Below are 13,339 nucleotides of genomic sequence, written 5' to 3' on the forward strand. Positions count from 1 at the left end.
GGCTTCAGTAGCTGTGGCTCGCGGGCTCTAGAGCGCAGGCTCAGTAGCCATGGCTCACGGGCCCAGCCGCTCCGCGGCATGTGGGACCTCCCGGACCGGGGCACGAACCCGTGTCCCCTGCATCGGCCGGCGGACTCTCAACCACTGTGCCACCAGGGAAGCCCGAGCCATATGCTTTTGATTGCTCTGGCTTTCTTCTGTTTTCTGACACTGAGAAGTCAATGTGAACTCTATAGGAAGGCTTGCATCTCTCAGATATGGGAGCCTAAGGCCTTATAAGGATTCTTTAAGTTATCATTTATCACTAATGATACCTCTTTCACCTTCCCTGTTTTGCCTGTGCTGCAAGTACAGGGGCAGGGTGTATGTTTGGGGAGTCTAAAGTTGATGTTTCACAGCTTTATTAGATCAAGGAAATTGAAGTTGATAGCAAAGATAACTCCGAGTAACTTGTGTCTTGGGTTCCAACTTCAGACTCAGCTTCCCTTTGCCGCACATTAATTTGAGAGGAGCAGATGGGGTGATTAATTCATCATGGGGATTGGGAGGGAAATTGGGAAATTTTAACTGTTTTAAAACTTGAGTCCTGGAAAAGATTGTGCTTCGGGAGTCCTCACTACCCACCTCCACCTCCAAGTACTTTTCTTTCTGAAAATGTTGCTGAAAGCTCTGTGGTCGGTTCCTTTTTGTTCTTTGTTTTTTTTACATTGATGGTTTTTGTAGCCTTTGTGCCAACTGAAATTTAGAAGTAACTTTGTATTTTACATGTCTTATCCCTAATCCTTGATTGTGGTTATCACTGAACCATATATAAGATACATTCCCTGACAGACTGTTTTGAGGAAAAAATTAATTTCATTTTTTTGAAGAGTGAGACTGTGTCATTTTCCAGACATTTGAGTAACCTTTTTATCTTTGTATGCTACCTTAGTTGCATACATGGAGTTTCTGGTTAAAAACCTTTAAAACTCTGTAGGTAATGTCAGAAAACCATCTCTTAACTGTGCTGCTTTTGTTTAAGCTACGAGCTAAAGATGTCAGTCAGGCTATAGTGACAGCCAAGTTTTCATTATTTTTAAAAATTTTGTTGGCTTAAAAGTTCTTGATTCATTTTTCAGTGAGTTTTAAGTTTGACAGTAGACTGCTTCCATTTGAGATAGTCTTAACATCTTTTCTTTCATTCTGTGATGACCTCCTGGCCAGGTGAAAAGCTACGAGTCCTTGGTTACAACCAGAATGGTGAGTGGAGTGAAGTTCGCTCTAAGAATGGCCAAGGCTGGGTGCCAAGCAACTACATCACCCCAGTGAACAGCCTGGAGAAACACTCCTGGTACCATGGACCTGTGTCTCGCAGTGCAGCAGAGTATCTACTCAGCAGTCTAATCAATGGCAGCTTCCTGGTGCGAGAAAGTGAGAGCAGCCCTGGGCAGCTGTCAATCTCGCTCAGGTATGAGGGGCGTGTGTATCACTACAGGATCAATACCACCACAGATGGCAAGGTAAGACTGGCTGGCAGCCACCTCTAGGTGTGGACTGGCTGCTCTTTAGAAACAATATTCAGAACGACTAAAGAATATAGTTTTTATGTCTGACATGAAATAAACTAATCACTGACGTGAGTTTGAGCTATTTGGCATGTGAGAGAGAGCTTATTCTTTTCAAAAGAATATGGTAATGGAAATTAAAAACAGTATTATGTTAATAGTTTAATGATGAGCTAGATTTGAAGGAGAAGAATGAAGAAAACAGCTGTATAAGTTAACTGTTCTCATCATCATCAGTATACAAGTATGCATATATGCATCCAGTACATTATGTAGAATTTATAAATTAAACCTAGTATCTATGAAAATTATAATGATCTCTACCAGAAAGTTTACCGAGTAAGAATTTAGGCTTCTGAGACTGATGTTGATCATTAATGTATGTTAATATAAATATTTCAATCAGTCATTTAGCAGTTTATATGTTAGAAAGACCAACCATATAGAAATGGCCATATTAGAATGGAACTGTTTTACTTTATAAATGGTAAAGTATAGGCTTATGACCGTTCTTCTGTTGAACAGTAAATTTAGATAAAATTGTTTCTTCCACTCTTTCTCTCTTTGTGATATGCATAGTAGGGGAAAAGCACACAGGCTTTAAAGCAAGCAGATCTGGTTTGCTGGGTAACTCCATCATTTATTAACGTTGTGACCTTACTTAAGCCTCAGTTTCCCATCCTATATTGGATTCTTGTGAGGATTCAGTGAGATAATTTCCATAAAACATAATGACTGGTAAAAAGTAGGAGATAGTAAATTATTAATTTTCTTTCTCTTTTGCATCACCTTACAGACATATTTTTTCTTGATGAAACCAAATAGATTCAAATAAGTGATGATATAAGAGAGACTCAACAGATCTACTTCTGGTTGTATACCCAATAGAAATGAGTGCATATGTGTACAGAAGACACGTACAAGAATGTTCACAGCAGCATTATTTATAGTAGTCAGAAACTAGAAACACCCAACTGTCTAACCACAGTAGAATGAATTAATACGTTGTGGTATATTCATAAAACGGAATCTCATACAACAACAAAATTAACATAGTACTGCTACACACTCTCAGGAAAAACAGTGACCCACCAGCTGCCTACTTTCGTAAATAAAATTTTATTGGAATACATATACACCCATTTGTTTATGTATTGTCTATGGCTGCTTTCTCAATATTACGGCAGATTTGAGTAATGACAGAGACGCTATGGCCACAAGCCTAAAATATTTACTATCTGGTCCTCTAGAAAAGTTTGCTGACCCCTGTCATAGATGAATCTCATACACATAAAGCTGAGCGGAAGGGGTTAGTGATTGCCAGGGGATGGGGATGGGGATGAGGGGAGTGGGAATGACTGCTAATGGGTATGGGGTTCTTTTGTAGGGTGATGAAAATGTTCGGGAATTAGATAGTGGTAGTGGTTGGACAGCCAGTAAATATATTGAAAAACACTGTATTGTACACTTGAAATCATGAATTTTATGGTGTTATATATGAATTATATCACAAAAAATAAATTGAGTGAAAGAAAGCAGGCACAAAACAGTACTTATTGTGTGATTCCATTTGTATAGGTATAGTTCACAAGCAGGCAAAGCTAATCTAAGGTGTTAGAAGTCAGCAGAGTGGTTACATTTGCAGGGGTAAATAGCTGGGAGGGCACGAGGGAGGCTTCTGGGTGCTGGTAATATTATAATGCTCCATGTGGGAGATGTTTACATGGGTGAGTTCACTTTATAGAAATCATCAATTCTCCATTTATTAATTGTATACTCTTCTGTATACACTAGAAATTTCTTTTTTTTTTAAATAAGCAAGCTCCCTTGGGACATAAGGCTCAAAGACTGTCTTACTTTATACTTTTTACTGCTTATCACAAATTAACTACTATTTTGTTAACAACTATCTGAAATAAAATTGTGGCTTTTTGTAAAATGGCCTAGACACTCAAAAGCACATCTTAATGAAATAAAAATTATAAGATATTTGAATACCCTCTCCCTACCAAAAAAACTGAAATCAGTGTTTTTCAAATTATGTTCTGTGCAAGATTCTGAGGTGGTATTTCATAAATTTTTACAGGAAGCCAGTCCCCTCTTACCTACTTTAATCAGCGTTTCTCTTCCTTTATCTTATATATTTGGGTTCCATAGTCTTTTTGCATAAAAATATTTGAAGACCAGTGATCTTCATGATCCAGAGAGAGATTTTGGAAGCTTTTTCCCCTCAAGACTAGAGCTACTTTAGGAACCATAGGAAGAGTGGTTTAAATGAGATTAAACTGAAGTTCTGTTTCTCCCTCCCATCATGGTTTAATTCTTCCATTTACCTCAATAATAATTCCTTATTTTCATATTTTTTTAATCAATATTTTTTAAACTGAAGTATAATTGGTATACAATGTTGTGTTAATTTCTGCTGTACAGCAAAGTGATTCAGTTATATATATATATCAACATTCTTTTTTTATATTCTTTTCCATTATGTTTTATCATAAGATATTGAATATAGTTCCCTGTGCTATACAATAGGACCTTGTTGTTTATCCATTCTATATGTAAATCTTACATCTGCTAACCTCAACCTCCCACTCCATCCCTCCCCCAGCCCCCTCCACTTGGCAACCACCAGTCTGTTCTCTATGTCCGTGATTCTGTTTCTGTTTCAGAAATAAGTTCATTTATGTCATATTTTAGATTCCACATATAAGTGATATCATATGGTATTTGTCTTTCTCTTTCTGACTTACTTCACTTAGTATGTTAATCTCTAGTCGCATCCATGTTGCTGGAAATGGCATTATTTCATTCTTTTTTATGGCCAAATAGTATTCCATTGTATATAGGTACCACATTTTCTTTATCCATTCATCTGTCAATGGACATTTAGGTTGTTTCCATGTCTTGGCTATTGTGAATAGTGCTGCTTATTTTCATATCTTAAGACCAGTGAAATAATGACCTCTTTTAGGTTGGTTTAGCTTTTCTCCACTCTCCTCACCAGGTGTATGTAACTGCTGAGAGCCGCTTTAGCACCTTGGCCGAGCTTGTTCACCATCACTCCACAGTGGCTGATGGACTGGTAACAACACTACACTACCCAGCACCCAAGTGTAATAAGCCTACAGTCTACGGTGTGTCCCCTATCCATGACAAATGGGAAATGGAACGAACAGATATTACCATGAAGCACAAACTTGGGGGTGGTCAGTATGGAGAGGTTTACGTTGGCGTCTGGAAGAAATATAGCCTTACAGTTGCTGTGAAAACATTGAAGGTGGGTTGCTGAGAATTACAGTTTTCAGGCATCTTTTTCTTTTGTGCTGAATCACTTGGCAATATCAGCTTGCCCTTCTTTAGCTTTGGAATGCTTTCTACCCACTGGTGCCAAGCACATCAGCAAATTGTGATGATTAACCCTGGTGCCGTTGCTGACAATGCAGGGGCAGATTATTCACTGAAATGCAGTGAAATCCACACGTGGGGAAGGTTTGTCTCTGGAGGCTGTTGGTGTAGATCTTGGTGGGAGGTTAGAAGCACATTATTACTTGTAAAAGCAAAGCAAGCTGCTTTCCTTCCTCAGAACAACCCCTGCTGGACAGAATTCTTCATGCATTGTTGGAGAATCATGGGCACTGTCTTTTCTTGTTCTGTCCTTTATCTCCCTGCTGCTTGCTCCTCCCATCTCCATGAGATTAGATCACTTTTTCTTGTTCTTCATATTCACAGAAATCTTTTTCCTGATGCCACCTTCTTCTTTAAGCATCCTGGTATCGAATTACAAGTTTTGTCACTCATTCTGTTCTCTGAAGATTTTCTCATATGCCTCAGTAGTAGCTCTGGCATGTCACTCGAAAGGACTGCTCTTCACCTATGAGTAGTAGTCAGTTCTTTTGCAAGCACTTATTAAGTGCTTGTTCTGAGTGTGAAACAGTATGTACAGCCTTGCAGATATGCTTTGCTCCTTAAGGAATTTGTCAGGAAGACAAATGTGTAAATAGCTAACTGTTCTGTCTCCTCTTTCAGAGGCTTGAGGTATCTAGGGAAGTAAACTAGCAGAGAACTGAGTTACCTATCCAAGTCTTTTGTGTTTCACTTGTGATAGGACATGATTGCTGAATTTTACTCACCCTACTAAATTTTACTCCAGTTTCAAATACTGAATAAATTCAAGGAGACATTTTCTTAACTGGACTTGCATAGAGCATATTATTTTGTGATAATATTCTTAGAATATTAAGTGCTAAAATATTCAAAAGATACCACCTTTTAAAGCTGAAGTTTTAGGATTGTGAGTTGACTCAAATGATTAAGATGGGGCTTGTCCCTTTCCTCTTTTTCTTTCTTATCTTCCCCCCTTTCCAGGAAGATACTATGGAGGTGGAGGAATTCCTAAAAGAAGCTGCAGTGATGAAGGAAATCAAGCATCCTAATCTGGTACAACTATTAGGTGAGGACGCTTGCCTGAACCATAGGTTTCTTCAAAGATACTTGTCCCCCAATCCCCTGTTATCTCCAAATCCTCCTTTTGAATCCCCATGGTGGAAACTCCTAGTACAAATCTATTTCAATAAATGGTTGTTGTTTTAATCAGCAGTCTCTGTGTTTAAAAATTGCCCAACAAACAGTGACCTGGATTGATTGCAATGTATAAAACTGCCCAGCTTACGGTAATTGCCCCAGGCTAAAGTTCAGAATCATTCAAAATGATACTAAACCAAAAACTGTCCCAAAGTTTTTTGCAAAATAAAGAGTCATTAAGCAAAGGTCTATGATTAAAGTCCTTCTTTTATCATAGTCATAAAGAGGCATTAAGCAAAGGACTAAGATGAAAAATTGTGACCACCCATCAGTTTACCTTCTCAAGCAGAAAGTGCTGTGCTGTGATAGATTGGCTTCTCACCTATTCAGATCACAGAGAAACCTTTGACTGAAACCATTGCCCTTTTAAAAATAGGGCCAGTTTCTTCGGGTGTTCATTGCACCAAACTGTCCCAAAGGAAGTAGTTTCTTTTGGTTTTTTACAAGGAGTCCTCCATGTATTAGTGAAATCCTTAACTATGGAAACAGTTATAATCTTTTTAAAAAGCATTATTACAGTCTGGGCTCACATAGCCTTCAACATATGCACAATTGCTATTACTTTTAGATAAACATTGTTAGCATGCAGTTGAGGATGGGAATTGTGGGCATGTACAGAACTCTAGAAGTATCAGTAGTCCTGACCCCTTATGGAATTTATACAAGTAACTCTGCTTTTGCTCAAACGGCACATACTCAAAATGCATGTGAATTTCCAGAGTGTGATATCAATGGAAGTAGAGACTTCCAATCAGCCAGCTTCTTAACTTTGCTGCATTATTTTTAGAGAATGACATGGCAAGAAAGGAAAAGATTACTGCTAAACTAGACTTTAAAAATTGTCCATTTTTCTTGCCAAAGTGGTTTGGGGTGTTTGAATATATACTAATAAAGCAAGCTCTATTTGAATTATCAGGTGTATGTACTTTGGAGCCACCATTTTACATTGTGACTGAATACATGCCTTATGGGAACTTGCTTGATTATCTCCGAGAATGCAACCGAGAAGAGGTGACTGCAGTTGTACTGCTTTACATGGCCACTCAGATCTCTTCTGCAATGGAGTATTTAGAGAAGAAGAATTTCATCCATAGGTGTGTAAAACCTGATTATCGCCTATGATTAACCATGAAGCTGCCTTGCCTGACATGCAAATAAAGGAAAGAATATGAGAACCTTCCCAGAAATTTTCAGATAACTCAGGAAAGTAATTTTCTCTTTCACAGGGACCATTGTAATGTCATTTCCTATAAACCTACTGTGTATTCTGATTAAAGTATTAATGCAGGGCCTTTGCTGTTCTCAGAACAGAAAGCTGTTTATTTTGCCCAAGACTATATCCAAGATCTTTTTGCTCCATCTAGCGGCTTAAGTTTAAAAATAGCTTTCTGTCTTAGTAAAGAACTTGAAACCTTGTGGAAGAGCATCTGTTACTCACCTCTGAAACCTATCCCACTGTACTTACAAATACGAACCCGTTTTCTGAAGCCTGCTTTATTGTGGCATCACATAACTGCCTCTAGATGACTACTCTACAAGTGATGTATAATTAGTGGCTTTCTACCATGTCAGCGATTTTCATAAAACACCGTATCTGTCAACAGTTACTTATCAACTCTGCTTGTAGCACAAAGAACCGATAACAGAGCATTCATGACCACTTTCCAGAACCATCTGATTGGAATCACATTTGGCTTCTCTATCCCACAGAGATCTTGCAGCTCGTAACTGCCTGGTGGGAGAAAACCATGTGGTAAAAGTGGCTGACTTTGGCTTGAGTAGATTGATGACTGGAGACACCTATACTGCTCATGCTGGAGCCAAATTTCCTATTAAATGGACAGCACCAGAGAGTCTTGCCTACAATACCTTCTCAATTAAATCTGACGTCTGGGGTAAGGTTGGAAGGGACGTTTTTCTGTGTTTTGTCATTTTCTTTGTAAGTAAGGGCTTAATTCTTTAGAGGTTCTCTTTTATATAATCAGTATCCTTTGCCTTTACACCCATCCTTCAGTCATTCAGCAAGCATTTATTAAATATGTACTATCTGCGAGGCACTTACCGTAGAAAGAAGTTGTAAAGAAAAAAGTAAAAAAAGTCCCTGCCTTCAGAGCACTCACAGTCTAGGTATTATATTGCACTGAAATTCTAATGATCCTCTCTGTGAAGCTCCCTGTTTTCCACATTAGGCTTTATTGCTTGTTTCTAGAGCACTGTGACACAGAGTAGCAACCTCTTTTCAAGGAAAGCATGATGAAGTTTCATCTAGAATTTGTCCTTGTAACTGATCTTGCTTCTACTGCCCTGAAAAGAAATATGATTTAGTACAGACTTGGGGGAAGGAACAAATCTAGAAGTTTGGATTGTGGGCCAGTAGAAATAGTTGAGGATTCTAGGTCATATTTTACCAGAAATCTCAAACTCAGGAATAACCTGTGAGAAAATCAAGCAAATTCTTTTTTCACATGCGAATTTTATCTGATTCTAAATGAGTCCATTTTTATATTATTCCTCTAAGTATTAGCTGACTTAAAAATTGTGAAATTCATTAAATAGACCATAAATTGCTCTAAGAATAGTTTGCTTATGTCCCAGACTTCTTATATGGTCATGGTTTATTTTCCCTCATTGAAGTAAAGGAAATCCAAATAAAAATTGGGAAATTTAAAGAAAACTCTCTTTAAAGTGAAGTGTTCCTGTGGAAGATATCTTTGAAGAACAAGTCATGTTGTAAGATTATAAGAGTATACTAATGTTGTAATAGTGTGAATGTTACCCACAATTTGAAAGAGAAGTTACCTAATGGTATAAAATAAATAATAAATCAGAAGAAATATAAAGCTCTTTTTTTCATCCCTTTTGCAGCTTTTGGGGTGCTCTTGTGGGAAATTGCTACATATGGAATGTCACCATATCCAGGTATTGACCTGTCTCAGGTCTATGATCTACTGGAAAAAGGATATCGAATGGAACAGCCTGAAGGATGTCCCCCTAAGGTGTATGAACTTATGAGAGCATGTGAGTATTTTTGCATATTTTAATTTTGAAGGTTTAAGTGAGCAATTCAGGATGATTAACAAAATTGAAAACATTTTTCCTCTCAGTGTTGTAAGATTGTGTCCAGCCTCATGACATAGAGTTAGTCAGTGATCAGCCTGTTGGGATATTGTATGCTCTACCAGTGAGTCTTACTGGAATCCGAAGAGTCATTCTCTGTGGCCCAAATATTCACCCAATTTTCCACAAACATTTGCATATATAATAGGATAATAAGAAATTGGGTTTGGAGATTAGGGGAGGGCTGCTTTCAGCTACACAAAATGATTGTTAAAGACTATGGAGAATGCATGAAATTGACTTCTGTGATGAATAAACAAAAGCATCTGACTTCTTAAAGATGAGAAAGTAGGAAGGTGAGTAGTGAATTTAACTGCAGTGTGTTTGAATATGTCTTGTTATTTTCCCATTGAGCATTGGTGTTGCCTACTGCCCTTTGTCAAATGTGAATTCCAAGCTCCGCCTTTCTGATATAGTTATGTTTCCGAATGTGTACAACTGATTATTTATAAGAGTGAGTTTAAAGACAGGTTTGACTACTTTTCATTTTTCCAGTGGAAGAAAACTTGTCATTTTCTAAACCATCTCCCCACCCTTCTGCATCCCTATAGTAGAGGGAATAGGAGCTGAGGCTACATAGAAGGATTGGCCCTAGAAGTGGGTTCATCACACCTCTGAGTCTGGAACTAAGAAACAGCTGCTTCACTGTCATTGTGAACTTGCTGTAACTCTGCTTTAACAAGCATGTGTCCTAATGCATGGAACTCACCATCAGGGTGCCCCTGAATATTTAATTCCTGCAAGAAGCTTTTAATACTGTTCTTCTTTTGTTACATAGGCTGGAAGTGGAGCCCTGCCGACAGGCCCTCTTTTGCTGAAACACATCAAGCTTTTGAAACCATGTTCCATGATTCCAGCATTTCTGAAGGTGAGAATCTGGTGATTTACTGTCAGTGGTGGCTGGTTCTGAGTGCTGGGGATGATAAAAACATTTCAAAAATTATAGATTCTTATAATTTGGGACTCTATTTCAAGATATTGAATTCTTGGCCTTTATTATTCTTGTTTTGCTTTTTTTTTCTATTTTAAGATGTATCTTTGTGTCTCTAGCTCATAGTAATTAGAAATTAATTCAGTCTTTTCAGGAAGAGAGTAAGTTCAAGTTCAGTGGTTAAACATTAACACGATGCAGGAAAGAGAAGAGGAAAAAATGAGAATGAAAAATATTTCAACTCTCTAAACCACACCTATAAAGGCAGAACCAAGTCATAAAAGCAATATCCAGAAATTCCATTTCTGGAAATAGATCTTAAGGAAATAAGAGTATGAACAGAGATTTAGCTGTAAGGATATTACATCAGAGTGTAGTTTATAATATTGAAAAATTAAGAACAATCTAAATATTTAGTGTGCTAATTATTATATCCATGTAATTGAGTAGTTAAAATGATATTCTTAAATATATTGACATAGAAAGGTTAGAATGAGAATGTTAAGCTATGAATAGTGAGAATCTTTTTCTTATCTAAAAAACAAACAAGTATATGGACACATACAGGAAGTTTTCTACTTCCGTGTATAATGTCTCTTTAAAATTATCTGCAAAAGTGAAACAATAAACTTGTTATAAAGAGAGGGAGACTATTCCTAGAGAGCTAAAAACAAACAATTCTTAGTTATACTTGCCTGTTAGACATTTTGGTGTAGTTCCAGAATTGGATACATATTTTTCAAATTTTTCTTTTCCTTCATAATTGAACAGAGAACTTACTGTTTAAGTTCAAGTTAAAAATGTTAGAAGAGGAAATCAGCTAAGTTGATTTTTGTCTGCTTCCCTTAGTGGTTTATCATGTCTAGGTAAGAAGAAAGGAAGAAGTACAACACCAAAGTTTAATGAAAAGTATTTTCATCCTCGTCCTTTGATGTATGGAACTTCTGCAGCTTGGGGAGGGCACAGCTCACCCTTTGGGCCAGATTGAGCAGCTGCCTATCACAGCAGTCTTCTTTCCTCTGTTGTTTTATATCCTATGCAGTCAAAGTGGTAGAAGTCGTAAATATTGGTCAAAGAATTGGGTGCTTCTGTGTAAACGTTTAACTTCTGTTGAATCCTTAGCTAAATATTTCTGCTTCTCTGGAAAATGTTATATTCTTTTAGAAAAGCAACTGTATCAATGTTCAAAGCTAATTTCAATTAAAAATTGCTAAGCAAAAAATGTAACATTATTTAACCCACATTTTATTAAGTATTTAATCTGTGGTAAGCACTATACTAGGTCTGAGGACATAGAGATAAGACACAGTTCTTACCTTAAAAGGATGTATATTAGTTGTAAGTGAAAGAAACTTAGCTCAAACTTTTCTTAAGCAACAAGAGGAGGATTTATTGCCTCATAACCAAACCATGGAAAAGCAGGGATGGCGCTAACCTCAGGGTCACTTGAAGCCATGGAGTCAAATAGCTTCACATCTCCTTCCCTCTTCTCTTTCCTTCCCACACCTTCTCCTACCCAGTATCTCTTTACATTTGTTTCTATGTTAATCTCATCCTCCAGGTGGCATAGAACACAGTTGTCAGCATCCTCATGTCTGTATCGCAGCTGCTCTGTAAGAAAGGAATCTCACTGGCATGGCTTGGGTTATGTGCCATGTACCCATGCTTGTGGGGGTTCAGTTTTGAAAAATAATTACCAAAAAAAGTTGTAAATTAATTACAAAAATTCACAATTTAATTGATCCATACTTCATTTTTGTTCAGGAATGAATAGCAAAGTATGTCTGCCTTATTAGTAAAAGCTGCAAAACCCATGACCGCTTTTAATCAGCTGAGGCTTACTAATGGGGTGAACACATTTTCAGGAGCCTCATTTGCTTCACTGCATGAACTGGAATGGATTGTATCTATCTTCCTTTTTATGCAAGGCACAACCTGAAAATAAAAATATGTGCAGACATCCGTTTGCTTTGTTCAACTTCTGAACAAGCGCTTAGTAAACAAGGATAATCCAAATGACCAATGAGCACACAAAATCACCCATCATTAGAGAAGTACAAAATAAAACAGTGAGATGGCCACTACACATCTATCCCAGAATGGCTAAAATTAAAATCAAACAAAAAAAACTAACATCAAACTTTGGTAAGCATGCACGGTAACCAGAACCTTCATACAAGTTAGTGGGGATGTAGATTGGTCCAGCCAGTTTGGGGAGGTTTGGCAAGACCCAACAAAGCTGAATTTATGTGCTCCCTGTGACCTACCTGTGCCTATACCCAGCAGACATGCAAAACACTGAAGCCAAAGACACATAGTACAATAGGATGTCCCTAGCACTATATTCATAATAGCCAAAAACTAGAAACAAATATTCATGAAGAAGAGAATGGATGCATTTTGGTGTATTCATGCATTTGAACAATACACAGCAACAAGAAAAACACCTGCCACATGCAGTAACACGGATGAATCTACAGATAGAATGCTGAGCAAAAGAAGCCAGACAAAAAAAGTACATAGTGTGTGATTCCACTTACGTATTTTATACTCCATTCTTCAGTTCTTCTCAGTTGTATGCCTTTCTGAAAAGAGAAACTCCCATTTTTTGGTCATGAAATTGTTCTTTTTATCATTCCCCTTGCCTTCCTCACAGAGGTAGCCGAGGAGCTTGGGAGAGCTGCCTCCTCCTCATCTGTTGTTCCATATCTGCCCCGATTACCTATACTTCCTTCTAAGACCCGGACGCTGAAGAAACAGGGGGAGAACAAGGAGAATATTGAAGGGCCACACGATGCCACAGAAAACTCTGCTTCCAGTTCAGCACCAGGTATGAATGAGTCCCTAGGCAGGCCGAGTCAAACTGCCTTTTTTAAAGAGCCTTGGGGTGTGATGCTTTCATTTCCACTTTCCTGCCCATCTTCCCTGAGGAAAGTGTGGCTGGCTTCTGTTTTATTTACCACTCTAGTCCTCGGCTCTGCATTGCCAGTGTTAGTAGTCCTGATCTGTCCGTCCAGCATACAACTCTGCCTCCCACTCCATTTCCTAAACTCCTGATTCCCAAATAGTTACTGTCTTTACAGTTCTGGCAAAAATTTCTTCATTGAGTCTTATAGATGAAGCCAGGTTGTGCTGTAGTTTCTAGAGAAAAGTTGAATGCCGA

The 13,339-nt window shown here is 37.9% G+C and overlaps 1 protein-coding gene across 1 annotated transcript in view; it reads left to right on the forward strand.

The window, feature by feature from the left end:
• Positions 1-13,339, forward strand: part of ABL2 (ABL proto-oncogene 2, non-receptor tyrosine kinase) — a 105,640-nt gene that overhangs the window by 90,341 nt on the left and 1,960 nt on the right. The window contains exons 4-11 of the mRNA XM_007448538.1: positions 1,204-1,499; positions 4,552-4,824; positions 5,913-5,997; positions 7,045-7,222; positions 7,839-8,023; positions 8,994-9,146; positions 10,024-10,113; positions 12,833-13,006. Of these exons, the coding sequence (XP_007448600.1) occupies positions 1,204-1,499; positions 4,552-4,824; positions 5,913-5,997; positions 7,045-7,222; positions 7,839-8,023; positions 8,994-9,146; positions 10,024-10,113; positions 12,833-13,006 (1,434 nt within the window). The remainder of the gene's footprint in view (positions 1-1,203; positions 1,500-4,551; positions 4,825-5,912; positions 5,998-7,044; positions 7,223-7,838; positions 8,024-8,993; positions 9,147-10,023; positions 10,114-12,832; positions 13,007-13,339) is intronic.

The sequence above is a fragment of the Lipotes vexillifer genome, unplaced genomic scaffold (genome assembly GCF_000442215.2).
Source record: "Lipotes vexillifer unplaced genomic scaffold, Lipotes_vexillifer_v1.1 scaffold76, whole genome shotgun sequence".
Lineage (NCBI taxonomy): Eukaryota > Metazoa > Chordata > Mammalia > Artiodactyla > Lipotidae > Lipotes > Lipotes vexillifer.